General features: G+C 31.1%; 1 protein-coding gene across 1 annotated transcript in view; it reads right to left on the minus strand.

Moving 5' to 3' along the window:
• Positions 1-21,817, minus strand: part of Cbp53E (Calbindin 53E) — a 47,731-nt gene extending 25,914 nt beyond the window's left edge. Inside the window, exons 1-5 of the mRNA XM_088229576.1 lie at positions 21,737-21,817; positions 17,039-17,095; positions 13,307-13,390; positions 10,978-11,033; positions 7,937-7,982 (exon numbers count right to left, since the gene is read on the minus strand). Coding sequence (XP_088085702.1) covers positions 7,937-7,982; positions 10,978-11,033; positions 13,307-13,390; positions 17,039-17,095; positions 21,737-21,805 — 312 coding nt within the window. The 5' untranslated portion in view covers positions 21,806-21,817. The remainder of the gene's footprint in view (positions 1-7,936; positions 7,983-10,977; positions 11,034-13,306; positions 13,391-17,038; positions 17,096-21,736) is intronic.
• Positions 21,818-23,773: the final 1,956 nt, after the last annotated feature.

The raw sequence follows: 23,773 nt of genomic DNA on the forward strand, positions 1-23,773 counted from the left end.
TTAGTCAATTTTACTTGTGGGTGATGTCACCAGAGAATTGGTAGTTAGAGTTAGTAGTCAGTAGTTGGTAAGTTAGTATACGTTTTGTATTTGACAGATACGGTTTTTTTTATAAAAAGCTCATTAATAAAATTTATTCTTTAGATTATTACGTAACATTTCTTAATTATTCGTTCCTTTTCATTTATTTTGTCTTTCTGTGTTTATTTAACCATCATAAATAAAAAAATTAAAAAAATGAAATAAATAATCCCAAAAACATAATTTATAGTTATAAAATAGAATACTATCAAGGAACAAAACAAAAATGATTATCTGCCAAATTTCATGACAAATTTTACAGGTAAAATTGACTAAGTTTTTAATTTTTATAGAGTAATAATGTTTTTTAAATATGGTTATACTTTACATTAAGGTTGAAAGTACCGTACATATAATGTAAAGTTACCAACCACCTACTTGTAAAATCTGATCTTTGAAAGGCAATTGAACTCTAGAAAAACACTAAAATGGCTCCTCTGAACATTATTGATTTTGTCACTTGGTCAATTTCTCTTGTATCCCCACGATATTGTTATCATATTGCTATTTGAAGTGAAGTTATATGTTGAGTCACATTGGAGTTAAATGGTAATTTAATTCATAAAAATAAATACCATTTTGGATATATAAAGTTTTCATTTACATCCCGAACTTTGAATTTTTGATACTAAGCATCCATCTTCTCGTGGGAACTCAATTGTGTCTTCTTCTTTTTTTTATTTTTAAAAGGCAGTTTTTTTGTCAAAATAATACGACGCATAAAATTTATTTTTTTTGCTTTGTTTGATAGTTTATTAACAAACATTTGATTAAAAAAACCACTGAACTTCCTCATTAGTCAAATTTTAAAGTACGTTATTAACAATTTTAATTTTATCTTCGGTAACAAATCACAAAAAATATGCATCTCTTTTTCACACAAATGTTTGTAAGTATATCATGATTTGCAATTCTTTTATTTTAAATCCGAAATACAACTAATAAGCACATAACGTGTCTATTTACGATACGTCTGTAATTGTCTCTTGAATATTCGAACTGAAGTAGGTTTTGATAATCTTCGATTGGAAGAAATATTATGTATTTTTGTGAAATAAAGATCTTTATTTTATTTATGGGGGGTGATTATGATATTTTCTAACTACAGAAAGCGACTGAGGAAGAGGGGACTTACTTCCATTCCTTCCTATAGCGGGTATTGGACAGACATACGTGGCAGAGCAGATAGACAAGAAGAAGGAAAGATAGATTGTGCATATTTTGGATAAGATCAAATATTGTGAACATACAGTGTGGGTACTTCATCATAGAATTGGGTGTGGTGTATCATGTATGCAGAGTCTTGTGTGGTGTATCACGTGTGTCGGGTGTGATATGTCGTGTGTGCATTCTTGTATTGGGTGTGGTGTGTCATGGATCGAGTGTGGTGTATCATGGGATCGGACGTCGTATACTCTGTGTGTATTTATCGGCTTTGGTACTTCATATTTTAATCTAATGTGGTGTAACATGTGTAGAATTGGGTTTATTGTGTCATATATGCATATTTGAATCAGGTGTTGTGTGTTTGAATAAAGGTTGGGAGTAATTTTCTGTATTTTAGTGAAAACATTTTAATCGGGTGTGGTATATTTTGTTTATTTTCTTGGAGCAGGTGTAGCGTATCATGTGCTCATACATTTTGTGTGCAAGTATCAACCATGAAAAACAGGAAATGTGCACATTGAAAGCAATGCAATATACATATCATGTTTGTGCAAATATTTTACCAGTCATCGTTAATTTAATCTATCTGTGAAATGCATAATTTTCTGCGTTATTTTTGTTCAATATAAACCATAATGATTTAATTATATATGTGAGTAATGTGAAAAAATGTTAACGTGAATGAACTAAAGAAATATTTTATATTTGTTCGAGAGAATTTGGAATTGATCAAAAGTATTACAAGGATTTCTAGCTTGTATTACAAAAGCACTTTTATGGAAAACGCATGTTTTTTCAGGCTAAAAGCTGGGATATTTATCAATATTTTATTTGTGCATACATGCAATTCGGATTAAATCTTTTACGGTTTAAAAATGAGGCTGACATATTGTCATGAAATAAAATACTAATTTATATTCATTTCATTTATAAAATAATGTATGTTAGTCAAACAAATACCTGCGTTAATGTATGACAAATAAATTCACAAGGTTAGTACTGTAAATACGAATTGAATGATCGTTTTCACATTTTAGTTTTTAAAACAAAAAAAAATGTTTTCCATTTAGTCCAATTTATTGTTGACGGGAGTTGAAATTTGAGGAATGCAATTAGACCAAAACTAAATTTTAATCTTTCATTTAAACATACAATTTCATGATAAGATATTTTTTATCTTAACCGGCCAATAACTGAGAAAGAACAATATATGGAAATACATTGGCAGAAAGTTGAACGTTACACGGTTTGTGTATATAAAGCGCTTATAAAGCAGCCAATAACATATACATATGCTCTGTCAATGGCTTTACTTCCACAAACACGTCTCTAAAAATATCTTATTCTCTGTTGAGATCGTGTCTTTAGTCAATTTTAAATTTATGTTTCTAACGACATTATATTTTTATGCCCAATTTAAGTATTTTTCGGGGTTTCCATCAAACGTTTTCACAAAGCGGGTAGTTTTTGTTTAAGAATTTTAATTATAACATTTCATAATTCAAATTCAAATTAGGAATGTTTTTGTTTCGTTTTCCACAGAAACCCGAAAGAATAGAATGTCAACGTGTAATGAAAGAGTTAAATTTTAACCTCTTTTGTCTCAGCCTCATTTTATGACCCTAAAAGGTTTAACTATGTCTTATCAAACGTAGAGTTGAGGATTGAAAATTGCGTTTTTTTATGAAAATATAATGTTATTAAATAAATAATAAAAAACCCACAAATAAAAACAAAACATTCTGTTGACATATATTGCAAAAAATATAAAATATTAGTTGTTTTTTAAATTTATTAAATTGGTAGAATAGAATTATCAACTATATTTTAAGAACGCACGGAAACAACGGTCGAATACGTAATACTAAAATGTATTTTTCAAATTTCAAGAAATTTATGCCACTTTTAAAACTATAAAAATTGGACTGGCTCAGGACTTGGTTACAAAATGGGCAATAAAACAATTATACTATGCAGATGACGCTATGAGCTATATTAGCTGAATCTGAGGATGACCTACAAAGCTCTATAACTTTTATCTAGTATCACAAAGGCTGTACATATCAATATCAGTCACTAAAATAAAAAGTCTCACAATATCCAGACAACCTATAAGGTAAAAGCTGACTATTGACAACAAGCTAGTCGCACGGGTCACATGGGCGGCCTCCGTGGTGTAGTGGTCAAGACGCTTGATTCACGCACGGAAGGTTCCGGGTTCGATTCCCGGTGAGAACACAAAAATTAAAATGTGATTTTTTTCAAGCCTGGGTGCTCTGTGATGTAATTCACCACTATAATTAGGCCTCCTGGCCTGTTGTGGTGCAAAAAAGAAAAATGTAAAAAAAAAATATAAAAAAATGGGCGCCCGCAGGGGTGGGGGCAAAGGGGGGCACTCGTCCCCCACTGGATTGATTAAAAATGGTCAAATAATGTAACTTTAATTTTAAATCACTTTGTGTTAGCATAAAAAAAGTGTGGAGAGACTGAACGTTGGCCAGCCTGAAGCAACATCGTGATACTTCGCAGAACGCTGCCATACTGGAACCAGTTACTCAGGCTCCTCAAGCTGTTCAATTTGATCTTCCAGAAGTCCAACTGCAAGTTTGAAACCTGCTCAGTGTAGTAAAACTTCACCGAGGTGGTTCCGATAATTATTTCAGGGATATTTTTGAGAAAACAGTACAAGTCGCACAGAAAGTGGATATTGAACTGATTATCCCAAGACAGTGTGGAAAACAAAAGCATCGAAGTAATCCGGGAACCATAAAGTATTGAAGAGTACTTCAGACAAACAGTTTTCATTCCATACTTAGATTTTCTAATTAACTCAATGAAGAGTCGATTCTGTGAAGCCAACAGTGCACAATTTAACTTAGCGTTGCTACATCCTTCGAAATTGTGCAAACTGAATCGTCAACAGTTTAAGAATATAATGTCTACTATCAATCAGGTATACCACATTGAAAATTTTGAAACTGAAGCCTTGAGCTGGTTTGATTTTTGGGAAACGCAAGAATACTAAAGTAATAATAATAATAATTATGGATAACTTATATAGCGCCATTTTTGTAATATAATACCTCAAGGGCGCTTTACAAAGTGATTATATAAAGATATAAATTTAATGATCATGATAAAATGATAAATTAACTTATCAATGAAACTTCTTGGTTTAGTTTTATTTTTTATTATTTTGACCAACGAGCGCTTTCGCTTTTTTTTAAGTAGGCATCTTTAAGACTGGTGAATTGTTTACAACATTTACAGTTTTTATACTATTCTTTACATATTTTTTTAAATTTTTTTAAATTTAAATCTTAAAGTAGGGCACACATATCATACATATTGTTATGTGTGTTCTAATAATAACATTGCAAATATATTTAATTTATAAATTGTTTATCACATATGTCTTGACCATTATTTTAAATTTTGATATGTTTTTTTCTTCATAAATATTTTTTTCCATTTCGTAATACTTTTTAATTGCTTTAAATAAAATTGAATTTTGTGACTTTGCCTTTTTCCTAAATGGAAGTCTAATTTCGTTCTTTTCTCTAGTATTGTGATCGTGTTCATGCTGGTTCCGATGAATTTTTTTCCAAAATTCTGTTTTTTTTATTAGAGTTTATAATTTTATGAACAAATTTTGGAGATAAGATCAAATAAGTATTTTAACAGGGGACAGAAACATAAATATTTACAACAAGTTTGCTAAACAGTTAATTTTTGGGAGTTTTTGGACCGAAATTGGGATTCAGCTTTTATTATTTAAAGGTGGGAAAAGAACACATGGCGAAATACAACAGAGTGTGAAATACATATTTTAACAGATAAAGTTAGCACAATACTTGATTTTTGACAAGAAAGTTTACATACCTATAGATGAATGACGAAATATTCAATGGAATGAAGTTATTCATTTTGATAGTTAATTTTACGTAAATTATAATATTTTAGCAGTAAATAATCAATCAAAAGGAGCGTAGTTATATATCGAATTAATGGTTTAAGTAAAAGAGAGTTCGATAATTCCAATTGCTGGTTAGTTATTACTGCATTAAGTTTAATTCTATTTATTTCTAATGATTCTTATTTATCTAATTTTTTCCCTTTGTTTTCAAAATGTCGTAATGTAATTTAATTTCAAAATTTCATAATCGAGTATTGAACCCAGAACTCTCCTGCATTAGGCAAGCGTCTAAGCCTTTACTCCATGGGGGCTTACGATGTCAATCTCAAATGTAAATAACATTTATATATTAAGGTGATATTGGAATTTTTAAACATCTTTTGCATATTTTAAATTCAATAGAGTGTAAAAACTTTTTTTTAAATTCCGTCATTCAAATTATTAATGACAAAACAAAATTAAATAAATTACAGATTTTTTTATTTTTGAGAACATTGTTATGTGGCTTTTTCATTCTGATTATTTTTGGTTTTAATCCGATATGAAATCACTTTTGTTAAAAATGACAGTCGAAATTCAATAAGCTCTTAATCGTGTTTAAATGACAGTATCTTTGTTTGAGCGCCTTGATAAACGCAACCAGCGTAGCATTAAAAGCTCTAAAGCTCTTTTAAGGGAATTTAATATAACCGTGTCGCTTATTTACGTTGGGTATTTAGTCTTAAGTACTTTGTTAATGGTGGTCGGTTTCCTATATTAACAAATAGTATACTTTATTGTTATAATTATTAAAAAGACCTGTAGCTTTTATCGTATATGCTACTAACTTATAAATTTGGTACTTAGAAACACTAAAAACTGTTTTTTTATTTTTTTTATTTGAAGATAATAAAATTTGTACTTTTATCGTAAAAAAATGTTGCTAGTCTTAGTACTCACCCAAGTAAGAGTAGCAACGATACTGTCATTTAAAATATACCTGTATAATACAAGGACAAACATTCCTTGTAACAGGACTGCCAAGATAAAGTTTGTTTGGTCCCATTTAAAATGATAAAAATTTGCTATTTGGCAGTTTTGACCGTTTCCAGATATCTAATTTATCTGTTTTCGTAAACTGTATATGTTAACGAATAAATGTATTTATTTATTACAGCAGTTATATGAAGAAGCATATGCATAAGAAACTGAAAAAATAGAAGATAAAACTATGTAGCAAAGACAAACAAGGACAATTAAATAATAGAATACAATGTTTTTATAAACCTATAAGATTTTGAGCTAAATAATGCCGATACATTTTCATCCCGCACTGTTTTAGTGGCAAAGAGATCTACGAAAAGCCGGAAGATCTATCCCTAAGAATTCTAAGGTGTGTGACGAATTAACTAATATACACATTCTAGACATTGGGGCATTAAAAACTAAAATTGCCTTTAAAATATTTGATAAATAGCAGATTTTGGATTCTGATGACATGGTAGGGAACATAAAAAGAAATTGATTGTCACAGAGATGGTACATTACTTATAGCATTAAGTATTTAGAAAATGCATTTAAGGTCCATCTTGCATATAAGTTTTACGTTTCTGCAACGAAGACATATTTAGAGATTGCTCTATTTCAAAATTGAAATAATTACTCCTTTGTAATCCGAGCAACCATGCCACTTTTCTCAGAACACGGTGTTGGACAGACTCGATATGGTTAATATGATTCCTATAGAATAAAAACCGATTTGAAGGAGCATATTCTAGATGGGGTCGAACTAGTAAGCAGTGAATAGTTTAAATATAAAAAAATAAGTATTTATAATCTTTAAAAAACATACAATAAAAAGTAAATATGTATTTTTTTTAAAAATCAATGAGGTATAAATAATGAAAATAAATTAATCAAAGCTAATGATTCTGATAAAATTATAAATAAACTTATCAATAAAACTTCTTGATTTAGTTTCTGTCCCCTGTTAAAATACTTATTTGATCTTATCTCCAAAATATGTTAAGAATAGTATAAAAACTGTAAATGTTGTAAACAATTCACCAGACTTGAAGATGCCTTCTAAGGCGAAAGCGCTCGTTGGTCTAAATAATAAAAAGTAAAACTAAACTAAGAAGTTTCATTGATAAGTTTATTAATAATTTTATCATAATCATTCACTATGTAGTTTTATCAAGAAATATCAACAAAAAACATCAATATTATTAAATTAAAGCAGATTGGAGTAAAAACACAAAAGTATAAAATAATTATTATTTCGTGTAGTACACATATTTACTTAAAAAAATGACCGTCAAATTATGTTAATAGTTGTATTTTTATAATATTTTGAAATAAACATAAATAATACATAATCATACGTAAAATAGAACGAAAAATGTAAAAAAGCAATCTCAACATATATTGATTCTTCAACATGTTTGACTCTACATAATTTTTATTTATTAATATGAATCGTTTTGCATTTCAGAGGCTGTATTAAAATATATTAAAATACAATTTTCAATCCACAAACTCAACATTTCGGGGTGTATTTGCTAAATATTTTCCAATCGAAAGCCTTAATGTTATAGATACCTTATTTTCAGTCGAAATAGGATTTAAGGTAAATGGGTATTTAAATAGCGCTAAAAACAGTTCAATTTATAATTATTTGTTTAAGACGTATGTTTTATTTTGAAACTGTAATTTTTTAAAAGGTTTTTTTAAACTATTGTTTTTAATATGTCAAATATTTTATCGTTACATGAAAATATTTTTTTCACTTACCTTAAATACTTGCCGGCAAAGGAAGTTTTCTTTCACTGGCAGCAACCTAAAATATTAAAAATAATATTTTCATCAGTCAATTTAAATTATCTCCATTAGTAAAAATCATATTATATTTTTACTTCCAGCTCGAAGTTCTTAGCATAAATCAAATATTAGGACGTAGAACGGAAATACCCGATTATTCATGTCAAAATTAAACAGATATAAAAATCTTACAACTAATCATTTCAAATATTTTAATGTTTTAGTCTCGTGGCTAGTGTCACGAACTTTCGGATCCGATGTTCAAGGTGTAAATCCCACTCTACCCCAACTTGATTCCTATTTTTTTATAGTGATTTATTTACAACTCGTTTAAAATGACTCTAAAATTAAAATATTTGGGTAAATTATAAGAACGTAAATATTTTTATTTTTCTAAATAAAACATTAAAAATGCATTTTCTTCATTCCCTTATCGCAATGGTGCATAGGGCACTGTATTGGTATACCAATCGCAAGGAAAATAATTCTTTTTTACGACGCATGAAGGTAAGAAAACTTTAAATTTATTTCAACAGAGAGATAAAACATTTTTGAGAAGGGAATATGGAAGTCTAGGCATTTACAAGGCTTATGACCTGTCATTGGCTGGTTTAAGTGGCCACTTTACACACTGTGTAACATTCACCGTTCTGCCCATGTTTAAACATCCACATTTCCTCAACTCTTCCATCTGTTGACTTTTGTGGTGATTTGGTAAGCTGGATGAATCTCACTCACGTGATAAAGGTTTCAGCTCTTTTACTTCACTCCACCAATCCCACCGTGAATGTTACAAATTGAGTAAAGTCGCCACTCAAACCAGCCAATGATAAGTCATAAGCCTTGTCAATGACCAGATTAGTTTAAAAATTCCTCTCTGATGCAAAGAATATCAATCTTGACATCGTCCTAGGGACTAGAATCAACTCTGACATACTTAAAACAATGTTTATTGACTGAACTTTACTTTCATATGTGTTCTTTACAAACAGTTTTTTTACACTAGGAGAATAAACTTTTTAAAGCTTGTTTGTTTGTTTGATTTGATTGTTTTTACAAAAATATATTTAAAAAATAATATTACAGCTTCGTCTTTGAGAAAAGACAGAGAAGAAAAGCAGCTTTGTTTGAAGTTGCACTTCTAATGCTATTTTCAAAGGAAAACTCGTAAAATGTAGAAAACTTCCGGAAACTTAGATTGCACACAAGACGAGAGTTTCTAGTGAACTGAAAATTCTTTAAAATAATATGTTTTGAACAAATTACAACAGATATAGAAAATATTTAAGAGAAGCAAACATGGAATTCTAGACATTTGGCTTTATTCAGGGGTTATGATTTGTTATTGGCTGGGTTATGTAGCCACTTTACAATATTTCTTCCATCTGTTAATTTAAGTGATTTTTTTTTTTATTTTGTCTTAAAATAGTACTAACATATTATCTAAATATCCTAATATCCACTTATTTCTAAATATTTAAAAAATATATACTAATTATTAACGTTTTTAAAAATTTTTTTAAAGCCAACTAATAAGACTACTTTTTAAGAGCCAACTTATCTCCTACACACATTTTTTTTAAACTTACATTTAAATGAAAAAACATTTTTTGTTCTCTTATTTCTAATGGTATTTCCTTATAATATAACTGTACAGCTCGGTGCATCAACAAGTTCTGTGTTTTTGTCTTGAGACACTGCAACATTGATAATTATTATTTGCCTTTGACATAACTTTGATAAAAAAATAAAATATTTTCGGACCGTATTATTTCTAAATGGTATAAAACGAGGCCAGGATAGATAGATGCCTTATATACATGTATAATAATAAAAATTGAAGGTAATAAAATAAATGGTTTTCTCCGAAAACAAGATTAAAGGAACATGTTTTTGTCAAGGCCGGTTCTATTTGGCAAAGTCTCCAACAGAAATAATCATTCAAACACGTTGTTCTTGTACAAATAAGGTGTTTTGCAAAGACAAATATACTTTAAATTGTTAACGTTCACAAACACATCAATTCCTCCCTCTTAGCGTGAGTAATTTTATTACACATAATAGTAATTTAGAAGGAAAAAAATGAAATGAAAAAGCCTAACAAATAATAGTGATGTGCATAAACGATGATTTTAAATAACTGAATGATAAAACACAAAAATCAACAGGTGAAGGAATATAAGTATTTAAACACAACTTATACTAGACAAAGACAAGTCATAACCCCCGTAAATGCCTATACTTCCATATTTAATTTTCATCAATGTTCTCTAACTTTGTTGCCATATCTTAATAATTCCTTAGGGAGTGAAATCAAGTTTTTATTTACAAAGAGCTCAAAATATTATCGGTAAAACCAACTGATCCAAGAGGAAGTATAAAATTAAAAAGTATTTTCGGCCGTCACCTAGAAAATGACATAATTCATGCTTATGAATCTCACCCGCATTAATAAAGGTTTCAGCTCTTTGCCTACTAAAATCAAAAGTAGGAAGAATTGAAAAAATGTGGGTGTTTGAACATAGGCTGAATGGTCAATGTTACACAGTGAGTAAAGCATCCACTTAAACCAACCAATTACTAGCATAAACCCTTTGAATGACTAGACGTCTATGTTCCCGTTTTAATAATGTTTTCCCTGTTTTGCAATAAAATTAAATAACACATATTTCACGGCGTCATTTCTACAAGTAAATTTTGTAATTCATAAAAAGTAAATGCCATAAATGTAACATAACCTCTATGAGTATAATAAAGTAAACAGTTTGCACTGTTTACTTTCTTTCTCTTTAGATTCTGTAAATACACATTTATTTCTAAATACGTAATTGTCATTAACAATTGTCAAAATGGTAAGATCGAAGACACAAAATGTTTTACTATATCAATCGATTGGTTACGCACATCCCTAGTAATAATGTTTGCGGCTGTCAATTTTCCCGCCGCAAATAGACCGCGAACAAAAAGTTAGTGTTGCTACCAAATAAATGATCTTGCCAGAGAAAAAATCTTACTTCGCCATTTCTGAAAGCTGGAGGCGGCCATCTTTGTTAGCGTCGAAAACTTGGAGCTGGAAAGACAAATTAATACAAATTAATGTTGTATTTACATTCATGTGGCTTGATTTATTTCGTATTTATGTTAAGTAAAACCCAACCGAAGATTTACATTCTGTTCTGCGATGTTTATCTTATTTTTAACTTTCGCAAACAAATTCGCCGTAAGTAGCGAGTGCGAAAATAGATTTCATTTCAATCTTATTTAAGAATAACAAGATAGTTTGTTAGTTTGATAACAATGTTTGGCTAGAACACTCCAGTTAGGAGGTGGAAAAGCCAAAAAAAAAAACTAACAAGAAAACAATGGTAAGTATAAAGTCAATAAGAAATCATTTTTTAAATTATTAAATCGTAGATTTGGTTAGAAGGTAATTTTTTTATATGCGGCCTCCGTGGTGTAGTGGTCAAGACGCTTGACTCACATACGGAAGGTTCCGGGTTCGATTCCCGGTGAGAACACAAAAAAAAGTGATTTTTTTCAAGCCTAGGTGTTCTAAGATGTAATTCACCACTGTAATTGGGCCTCATGGCCTGTTGTAGTGCAAAAAAACAAAAAATAAAAAATAAAAAAACATCTATGATTATAATTGTTTTTAAATATAAGGTAGAACAGTCAACGCAGTTCTGCTTGCTTCTCATTACTTTTTGTGGTTACTTATGTTAGGTTAGGTAAGGTAAGGTTATGTTAGGCTAGGTTATAAAATCTGTCGAAAAATCTCTGTCACACTAATTTTCTTGGTAGATAAAATAATTTAAATACAAAGGTAAAGTGAACTATGTTTTTTATCCGGTGACTAGTAAACAGTGAATTCAAAATTATTTGGCTGAAATAAGTAAATAAATTATGATGTAAAAATTTGCAAATGCAACAAACGAGGAAGGTCAAGAAAAATATGGCATCAGCAAACCCAATAAATTCTTGGATATGAATATTGAGCATGTCAAAAGTAAACAGTTTGCTCACAATTATATTGCACACCGCATCTGAGGACATATGTCTCCTTGGCGGTGCCCACATACACGGAAAAAAATATTGTTGCCGAACGAGAACAGCTGCCCGTAGGAGCTAACTGTACTCTGGTAGCCTTGACATCTTTGTGCATAAAGAAGGTAATCCAGAAGTACTTTGAAGGGAGATCCTTAAGCCCACCATCCACCCGTAGCTGTTATAGAGTCCTGGGAGACTCTCTGTCAGCTGCGCATAGAGAATAGTTATTATAAATATTCCTAAGGAATACAATCTCTACGCAGACTAAGGAGAGGGGAGGAGGATGTATGGACTGAGGCCAACACCTCAGGATCCCCTCAATTCCTCTGTTTTTTTATTCAAAAATATGTATTTTTACAAACAATTTACATAAATAAACGTATCCAAATATTCAAAAACATTTTTTAAAAACTATAGTACCACATCAAACATAACTTACACAACAAACATAAGTAAAAACACGGATATTTACAATGAGAGAACGGCCTTGAATAAAGGACTCCCTGGGTGGTCAGAGATAGAAGATCCGAATACCACCCCCGTAAGGGGAGGACAAAACAAAAGAACGTGTGCGTTCCGCTCGGAAGGAAGCACAGTCCCAACTGAATGAGCATCCCACAGGAACAGTAGTACAGAATGTGCATTTCATTAGATTGAGAAAAAGAGGGAAGTGAATTATTCGCTGACTGGAATTAAATTGATTAGTCATGATCAATTCGCCGAAATTACAAAACTATTTAAAAGCCTTGTGATTATTTTTGGAAGACACCAGATCTGTATATCCAACAAGACCTATAACAGGGCCACGGATAATAGCGAAAAGCTCCATTCGGTTATCATAAAAAACGAGGAAGGGACAATAACACGGGATGTGTTCAGTCAAAAGTAGGAATAATTGGCGTACGTGCATGGGAAGATGTATTAATGCAGACGAAACAAAGTCTGTGTAGGAGTGGAGTGGCGTTTTATCTTCTTTGCTTACCCCAGCAGAAAAATGGTAGATTTGTGCTTATTTGAACCAGATACATATTTGTTATTCAGGTCAAATAAAATACCGACCAGTTTTGAAACACGGCTCTACTGTTTCTTTGTCAAGGTTTAGAGAATTTTATTTAAAATACAGTTTTTTCATTGTTCATGGAATTTGCAATAAAAAACTGTGAATACTTGAAATAAATACCGATTTTATTATCTTTTCAATTAAAGGGAAGAATTTAATCAATTTCGGTACTAATCCTATAAAAACACAGTTCCTTGAATTAAGTCATATAATCTTGTAATGAAAAATGGCCTTACCATAGTGTCTGTGTATTCAATCAATTTGTCTTCAGAGACATCGTTTATTTTCTTGGCCTCCTTCAGAAGATCTCGCAGGAAATTCTGTAAAATAATACAAAATGCTAAGTGGGACATTCATTTGTTTTTAAATGATCTTTTATGTTGACATTATTTGAACGGAATCGAAAATATGTAGTTTTAATAAAAAAAAATCCTTTGCAATAGAGAGCTTTACGAGTTTAATTTAATATAAAATTGCAATAAAAATAAATACACATTTCTACTATCTCACAAGACCTAACAAATTCTCGTACCCTTCCAATTCTTAATTAACTTTGAATCGGGTTGTGGTCTCGTAGCTAGTACCTCGGACTCACGGCTCAAAGGTCCGTGGTTCGAATCCCACTCTACCCCAACTTAATTCCCATTTTCTAATAGTGAGTTATTTACAACCCGTAAAAATGGCCCTTAAAATTGAATATTTGGGTAAATCATAAGAACGTAAATATTTCTTATAAAAAAGAAAAAAACGAGTCGTTAAAATTTTGTCTCTGGCAAAAAATGACATGTGATTTATGTCCATCTATCGAAAAAACGACACTGGCTGAACACCAATGGTCACTTACTTTAAAAAAATAAAAATTATGGTAATATTTTTTAAAACTTCAAGTACAAAAATAGACGGGCTTATTGCTAAAAACAATGTCTTCCAGTCAACCAAAAAACAGACCGGTAAAAAAAAAATATCAAAATTTGTAGTTCAAAATATATTTACCTAACTAATGTTAGTAAATATTAATATATAACCACTTACCGACTTTTTTAGTCTTTCGGTTTCGAGACGCACCCGTCTCTTTGTCAGGACACTCATTACACCAACATGCAAATACTACAATACACCTCCACCTTCACCCTAGTATATATTTATAAAGTATTTTCAAAAAATACATAAATCACATGCAGATTTATAGAGATGCGAACGCCACCGTGTCTAGTCATGCACTGAGCTTAATTAAAAAATATTTATATTTAGTCTTGTATTGAAGAATTGGTAGGGAGTTAAGAGGGATGGGGTTAGAGGTTGGGTTACCCGATTGGTTAATTTTGAATTAAAAAAGCGGGCTGTACTGAAAACGTATTTGATTATTTACTATGGGAAAATAATTTTTTAAGGCTTTTTTAATGTGAAAAATCTCCATATTATTTTATTTAGGTCTTTTTTTATTAAATGAATGCAAAATTTCTACTCCTTTATCCTTTTCAAAATCGTGATTTGTAGTTATAGGATGATTAGCAAACTGAAAAATTATTATTGTTTAAGCATCTAATGTGTTCTTTAATGCGAATATTATCCGAGAGAGCTCATCCAACCCCTTTCACAACACGGACTATCTCTTCGTTCTAGTAACGAGAGAACCATTTTAATACCCTGTCATCGATCTCATTTTTTTGCCTCCTCTTTCACAGTAGTAGCCGCTCGATTGTGAAATAATCTACCCACTAATGTTAGGGCCGCCCCTTCTTTATTTACATTTAAGTCAAGATTGAAATGTCACTACCTAAATATTTAAATTGTTCCTTTATCCTTCTTCTTTCCTTCCCACCCCTTCTCCTCTATTCATAGTATAGTGTTAATTTTGTTTTATATTTATTTATTTTTGTTAATCTTTGCTTTTAATTTTTGTATAAAATTGTAAGATTCAATATGTCCATGTATTTATAATTTTCTCAAACTGAACGGTTTGGGTAGGTAGGAATAAATTGCCTTAAGGCAATATGCCCGCCTTTATATGTATACATATTGTATATGTATATAAAGTGTCAAATTAATAAATATTGAAGCTACGTGACGTTCTCCCGATGTATCCGGATGGACACGAGCTGCATTGGAGATGATGAACACCTTAAACTCAGTGCATGACTGGACACGGCGGCGTTCGCATCTCTATAAATCTGCATGTGACTTATGTATTTTTGAAAATACTATATACATACTACGGTGATGGTGAAGGTGGAGGTCTATTTTAGTATTTGCATGTTGGTGTAGTGAGTGTCCTGATGAAGAGACGGGTACGTCTCGAAACCGGTTGACTAAAAAGTCGGTAAATGGTTATACAGCCGGTAACTTGGGGGGTGGATCAACGGTGGCAGAGCGATGGGGGACCTCAATGCCTGTCGATTTAACCCCCATGTATGTTCAACGATATTCAGTCGTTTAAAAGTTATTCAGATTTTTAAGAATTTTTAGTAAAAATCTGTTTTTAGGCTGAATGTCTTAATTGTAGCCAAACTATTAGGTCTACGACAGTATTTTTACAAGTAGCTCAATAGGCCTTTTATCCTGTAATTATGTAATTCCAAATAAAAAATAATCTTTTCCAAAAAATATGCAAACATAATTTTTCAACTAACTTTTAAGGACTATAATTTTTTTTTACATTATAATTGTTTTTACATTTTATTTTAAAAACTACTCTCATTTATGAAGAAGTAATCCTTTATATTCATTTGGCTAGTGTTAAAGCATCATGTTAAAAAGGGAACTTGATTTGTACTAGTGCTAAGATAAATATTGTTTCTGTGCATCAAAGACATACTTAAAAAGTGAACTAGCGTATTTTGGCTAGACTACGCAACAAAACTAAGTTAAAAAATAAGATTTTTTCTGATAAAATGACTGAATGCGTCAAATTAAAACACAAAGACATATTGTTTTATTTTTATTTTTTAAAGTAAATGCTCAAAATAGGCTCCATCAGTATATAGTATACTAATATTTACTAACATTAGTTAAAATTTTTGACCACAAAGTTAATGCTCTAAACATAAATAATATATAAACCTAACTTTGCATGTTTGTTTTCGAATTACACCTGTTTTTTTAATGAGTAGATGGAGCTCGTAAAGGCAAGTTAGTGTGATAAAGGCGTATTTTTATATGAAGGTGTAGCTAATTCTAAAGTCTGGCACTTTGATCAGAAAGGGAATCGCTAAAGAATGATGTGGAATGTCGACGAATGGAAAGTGTTCTTTCCTAAGAAGAATGGAGTGAATGACCATTATCAAAGGGGTAAACGAAATTCTCAGCAAGATATTTTGGTACTCAGGGTTGTGAAGAATGTAATTAAGAAGTGAAAGAGATTGAAAGGTCCGCTGATTGAAACGAAGCCATTTGAGTCCGGTGCGAAAGGGTGATCCATGGCCATATTTTTTGAGATTAAAAATAGAGCAAATAATAACAGGTACAGGGAATAGTATAAGCCTTGTAAATGTCAAGACCAAGGTTCTACATCAGTTTTCTACACCTTTATTTAAAGCATCTACTTTTTTTTTAGGTAGAGTGAGGATACACATTTCATGGTGTTTTAAAGTTTTAATAATAATCGTTAGCGTTCACGTCGCGAACTTTGGGGCAAAGCAATGGGTCACGCTCATAACGGTGTGATCACAGCAGATAACGAGAGGATTAAAGGCGAGTTTCTGGCGCCTCCAAACCAGAACCAACCAGCTAAGGGAAGGTAACACTGACAGAAAAATCCACCAGAGAAGGCAACGGGAAATGACTCTGGTCTTTTTATTCTAGGAATCACTATGGCGAGTACATCCAATAAGCAGCTGTCCTGGCTGCTGAATACAAAAGTAGCGCAGGGACGAGATGCTTTCGCTGTAGCGATCGTTAACGTCGGGGGGATTTGACAAGGCACCGCAAGAAGAAGAATAATAAAGTAAGTAAAATAATTGAAATCATACTTTTAATTCGTCTGCTTCAATGTATCCGCTTCCATCAGTATCATATTCTCGCCAAATCTGGAAAAGTACAAGCAAAAACTATCATTAGCTTATTAAATAACTCAGGTGTTAACAGTTTCAATAATTTGTCCAACTCTGTTTCGTTGAAATGTTATGTATTGTATCTCTTTCAACATATTTTTAAATCAAAAATATTTTAAGTTTGTCCAAATTTTTGTAGACATGGACTGGATTCAACTCCCTAGGGAGCTGTTTATATTAACATATTACAACAGAGATGAAGAACATTTAAGAGAAGGTAATATAGAAGTCTAGGCATCTACAGGACTTATGACCTGTCATTGGCTAAATAAAGGTTTCAGCTCTTTATCTTCATATACGTGCATGCGTATTTATATGTATTTATTTATTTAAAAGAAACAAACAGTCGAGAGTGATAAAGTAACATTAAAAAAAATACAGTTTAAAGACAGACCAGCAAAGTTTCTAAATAAGTATCATACATATTATTAAATTGTGTTACAACAAAAGGGTGTGTTTATGTGTATTTGTATGAGAAGTGTAGATGTGTGTCTATGTGTATTAGTGTAGGAGTAAGTGTTTAGGTGTGTGTAAGTGTGAGCATCATTAAATAGTAAGTGGTATCGTATCGCAGCCAGAAAAAGGAGTCTTAATTTATTTTTAAATAAATTAAGGCGCATTTGAAATATATCTTCAGATGAAAAAAATATAGTTAGAGCAAGAACGATAGACGAAAGAGTGTTGTGTATAGTTAGTGCTACAGACTGGCAAATGGAACAAATACTTATTTCTTGTCACGTGAAAGGGGACATTGAGATTAATTTGGGAGAGTAGGTTAAAAGAGTCTACTTTATTATTTAATCATTTATGTAAATAGCATAATTCAGATACAGTGCGTCTATTTTCAAGGGTAAAACATCCATTTTGTTTGGCAGATTAGCTGTAAGTACTAAGCGTTTTATTTTTTTTATAATCTAGGTATTTAAAAATTTTCGTTGAACATTTTCAATCCTTTCTATGTTTGTTATGGATTGTGAGCTCTACACAACGGATGCAAACTCCAAATTACTGCATACAAAAGTGTTGTATAAATTTTTTAATGTATTTGGTTTTTTAAAAGATTAGGAAATTCTCAAAATGAAGCCCAGCATTTGGTAAGCTTTTTCAGCAATAGAATTTATGTGAGATCCAAACAGCAATCTAATATCAAGAACAACTCCTTAGTCTCTTATCTCGCTACACTGGTATGCAAGTATGTGTATATATAAACATGTATGTTTGTTGTGTGTGAATATAAGGGGGTGCATTTACTCGTATGTGTAATTATATTCTTAAAATCGCACTGTAACGTTCAGCTGATCAATGTATTGTATATGTATATGTAAATATAAGAAAAAAAAACATACATTAAAAAAGACCAGAACAATTTAATACAAACATCCTGCTTCTGAGTATATCTCTCATTTCCCAGTGTTCTGCGCTGCTTACTAATTTATCATCAACACTTCAAATTTCCGTCAAACTGCCAACGGAAATTGGCAATACAGGGCTAGACCGCTGGACGTTCTGCTTAGCATGAACAAAATCGACTAACACCCAATCGTCCCATTTATTTCTCAGCCTTAAATATGCATTAAATTGAAACTTTAAAACAAACGTAATCCAGAATAGAGTACAAAAAATATGATGGAAAAGTATATCGTTGGGTTAGAGTTGCCAATTCTCCCGAAATTTCGAGATTCTCCTGGAATTAGAATAATGTGTGTTTTGATCTCCCGGCTCCCAAAATGCAGCCAAAATTGATTGCCGTAATCGATGTAAAAAGTTCGTGAAGTTGAGGCGAGCCAAAAAATAAGTAGGCTTTTTTTATAGTTAAGATGGACGTGGGAAAATAATAAAAAAAAGTTGCATTTATTCATCAATCAATTTCTTTTCACGTTCCCAACCATATCACCAGAAGTCGAAATCTGCTATTTATTAAACCTTATATGAGATAAATGTCCAAAATGTGTAGATGAGTTAATTTGTCACATAACTTGGAATTTTTTGGGACAGATCTTCCGGCTTTTGGTAGCTCACTTTGCCACTAAAACAGTTGCGGATGAAGATGGATTGGCATTGTTTAGCTCGAAGTCTAATATGTTCATCGTGTTTACGAATATATTGTATACCATTTTTTTATTGCCTATGTTTGTCTTTGCTACATAGTTTTATGTTCTTTTTGTTCAGTTTCTTGAATGTAGTACTCTCTGATGTAATACTCTGTTCTACTGCGGTCCATCATCGACCAATTACAGCGCGAATTCACCAGTAGTACGGATTCGTGTACTTGCGAACCAATATGCTAACAACATCGCTGTCTTTAAAGTGAGTCTTGTAAATTTTAAAAATAAATGTACATGTTCCATATCAAATAGAACTTAATATTCTGTTGATATTGTATTGTAATATTATGTACCTGGCAGCTTTTTTTTTTTCATTATTTTTTTTTGCTTTCCCACAATAAACATAAGAGGTAAAACAGAGTATTCAAAAAAACAAAGCATAATTACATGGCAATGAAATACATATTAATAGTAAAAATAGTAAACAAAAAAATCCCACAAAGGAATGGCCTGTTCCTGGGAAAACAAGAAAATGTTAATGATTTTTTGCTCCCATAATAAATAATGGACAGTTACAATATTTTTGTGTTACATAAAAAAGAAAAAATAAAATATTCTGTAAAAGATTATATAGTATTTTTCTTTATGGTAATTAAAAAAGAAAATAAAAAATATTTAAAAAAACATAAAAATACTCCTTATTATTAAAGGGCAACAAAATATTTTATAGAAAAAAAGAGTTTATATCTTTAACAATGTTTGATTATGTCCAAATGCCTGCAGACTGGCTGGATTTCCTCCCTAGGGAGTTGTTCATATTTAAATTTATTTACATTTATTTACATTTACATTGTTGAATTACTACCTGGTAAAAGAAGAAGTATAAAAATTGGAAAATTGTTTTCAGGCGTTGCCTAGTAGGTGATTTGGTTCAGCCGGATGAATCTCACCCACGTGATAAAGGTTTCAGCTCTTTTACTTCACAAAAGTCAACAGATGGAAGATTTGAGGAAATGTGGATGTTCAAACATGGGCAGAATGGTGAATGTTACACAGTGTGTAAAGTGGCCACTTAAACCAGCCAATGACAGGTCATAAGCCCTGTAAATGCCTAGACTTCCATATCCCCTTCTCAAAAGTTTTCCCTCTCTGTTGAAATAAATTCAAATTTTTATATCTTTAGTTTGAATCCAGGATAGTGCATGTTTTTTAAAAGAAGGAAAAATAACCCATTAAACTGTATTTCCTTAATATTTATTTATTTATTTATTTATTTATTTATTCACACTCTTTATCAAAATACAATTCCATATTCACTTTGCCCCGCTAACAAGGGTACATACCCCGTTCCAAGCTAGGCAATTACATTTTAATATATTGAAATACTTAACAAATTAATATAGAGCACAGACAAACAAAATATAAACTTATTCGGATACACATTTTGATTCATATACAGACAGACATACACATATATACACACATGTATATATAAATATACACATATATACACATGTACATACACACACACGTACATACATACATAATATGATTGTATTTTATTTGTTTTTAAAAAATTTAATATCTAGCTTCTATGTCTTCTTTTTTTTTTTAAACTAACTATACTTCTAAACACTATTATATATGTTATTTCTATATAATGTATTTTTTGAAATTTATGTTGTTTGTACACTAATATTTTTATTTTTATTTTTATACCAACCATACTTCTAAACAATGTTCCTATATTTTATATGTTTATATTGTATTTTTTAAAATTTATATTGCTAATATTCTCATTTTCTTTTTTTTATACCTACTTTACTTCTAAACACTGTTCTATCTATAGGTGTGAAAGCACTACAATTATTGATATGAATGATACACGTATTGCTTTATATTGTATTTTTTAAATTTTGTGTTGTTTACATATTCATGTTTTATATAACTTCCATGTATGTAAAAGCCTCATAGGTGTGAAAAATTAATAAAATTAAAATATGTATATGTTACTTTGTGTAACTATTGCAATTGGCTTAGGCCGTATATACATATAACACATAAATAAATCCTAGTTTTAAATGCCGCAGTTAGCGTGTTTTTAGCGCACTAAATAAAATAAACTTTTGTCAAAAAGTCGTTCTGTTCTGCGTGCAGTGTAAAAATATACAACTTTAATAAAACATTCTTGAACATTTTTTCCCTCTCTGTTAAAAAAAAAAAACATCTGAATAACTCCCTAGGGAGGAAACCCAGCCTGTCTACAAGTATTAGGACATATTTAAAATATTTTAAATCAAGATATTGTGTAAATATATGAGGAATTATTTAGGTACCAAGATAACGTGTAAATATCTTGGCGGAATTCTTCAGTTAGCAAGATGATACAAATATAAATATTTTGGAGTTGTCAATGTAATGAGAATATCTTGGAGGAATTCTTTAGTTATCAATATAATGTGTATATGTAAATATAGAGGAATTTAGATTAGACTAGCCAAAAAGGAGTCAGGCTCTTATGTTGTATAACCATAACAATATATATATATATATATATATTAAAATAATGTACCTTCATAAACTCCACACTTGATTCCAGGGGATTGTCGAAACGGAAGAGCAGAAGGAAATTTTCTTCCATCGGTAGAAGTTGTGCAAGCTGAAAAAAAGGTTTTTATTAGAATGCATTTTTGAAGGTTAAAAGGCAAGACACGTTTGTTTGTACTTATAGCATTATAATTCAATTTCAAATCAATTTTATTTGATCAAAACATGTACAAGACAAAACTTAACATTTAATGCGTAGGTACAAACAAAATGTATTCATTTATAAAAATAATTCGACTCGCTACACTCAGGTAAAAATCCTAAATAAACATATCGGTCTACCACGGAATGGCGGTTGGCACGTTTTTCTACCATGTTTGAGTTCACATTTTCAATTCCTGGTAAGGTCAACGTGAAACATTTGTTTAAATGGTGGTTTTACAATGCAATATTTCACTTATCCTGCACTGCTACCTGAACCGTAAGACTGCTCACCTTACCTTCATGTAACTGAGGTTGACACACTTGCTATGTCTCCTTTAGAGATGAAATGGATATCCGGTAACTATCCGGTATCCGGCCTATCCTGCCTAATTTTGCTATCTGGCCGGATACCGGATAGTAGCGCAATATCCAGCCGGATACCGAATAGTAGCTTAATATCCAGCAGACACCCAATATTTATTTAACTGCTAAATTATAAAATTTACGCTACCAAATTAATGTAACACACAATCAAAAAATGTTTATCATAAATAATTTCCGTAAAAACAAATAATGGGCACGGGGTGAAATTACCCATTTTAATAAAAAAAAACTTAAAAACAATAATATGATATGCAACTCATTGACCGATAATTGATCATTAAAAATATTTTAACCTATTTTTATTTTATGTTCATTATTTTTTTTGTTTTCGATCATGAGGAAAATTCGAGTACCGGGGAGTTTTAATTGTTTTATTAGACAATGAACTGAATATCCGGCTATCTGGTCGAGGGAATATCCGGTATCCGAATAAACCACTTTCCGTTTCATCACTAGTCTGAATAGAACATGCTTATTAATAGACCTACGGTAATCAACTATAATTTTTAAGAATTTAAATGAGATAAATTGTCAATATATAGGCCAATAAGGGGCCTGTCGATTGGCTTCAAAAAATATATTAAAATAAACATTTACGTTTTTATGAAACATGTGCCCAAATATTTTCATTTTAATGAGATTTTTCTTTTAATCTTCATAGATTCGAACCCCAGGCGTCCTTATCCAAAGACCGTGACACTGCCTTCGAGATCATAACCCATCTCATTATTTTTGTGCTTTTTACCTCCTTTTTACGCAGCCATTCCGTACTTTAGTTGATGAAAACTTAAAGAGCCATATATTTTTTATTTCTAGCGAATTCCCGATATGTGGGTTACTCGCATCTACCTAAACGTAGGTATACTGCTCGATATAGATGCTTGTATTATTTTCCGTAAAAGAACTCTTAGAAATGACAAATGATTACGTGTTGACAATTTTCTCTCCCGTCGGCGTCGTATCCGCTTGAGAAAATCGAAAATATGACCACCTTTAGTCGATAATACAAGTGTACGCAACACACAGAAGTAATGCGCACAACTGATTACGACAATCGAATGACTCGACTATTTTATTCATTGAAATATTCGATTTATTTAACTGTTATTTGCATGTTTTTTTGTTTGTTTATATCATGTACTCGTACATTCATAAACTCGGCAAAAACTTCGGGCTGATTTCATCATTTTCGTGACATTTGCGAGACTAGTATTATTTTATTATTTTATTTTTGCCAATCGACAGGTTATTAAATAAACCCTTATGAATTAATATATAACCAGTCCTTTATTTATTAATAAGCATGTTCACAAATCAACAATGTTTGAGTATGTCCAAATGCTTGCAGACTGGCTGGATTTCCTCCCTAGGGAGTTATTCAGGCGTTGCCTAGTAGATGATTTGGTTCAGCTGGATGAATCTTATCCGCATGATAAAGGTTTCAGCTTCTTTACTTCACGAAAGTCAACAGATG

The sequence above is a fragment of the Micrasema longulum genome, unplaced genomic scaffold (assembly GCF_059751315.1).
Source record: "Micrasema longulum isolate JH-2025_06_02 unplaced genomic scaffold, ASM5975131v1 h1tg000680l, whole genome shotgun sequence".
Lineage (NCBI taxonomy): Eukaryota > Metazoa > Arthropoda > Insecta > Trichoptera > Brachycentridae > Micrasema > Micrasema longulum.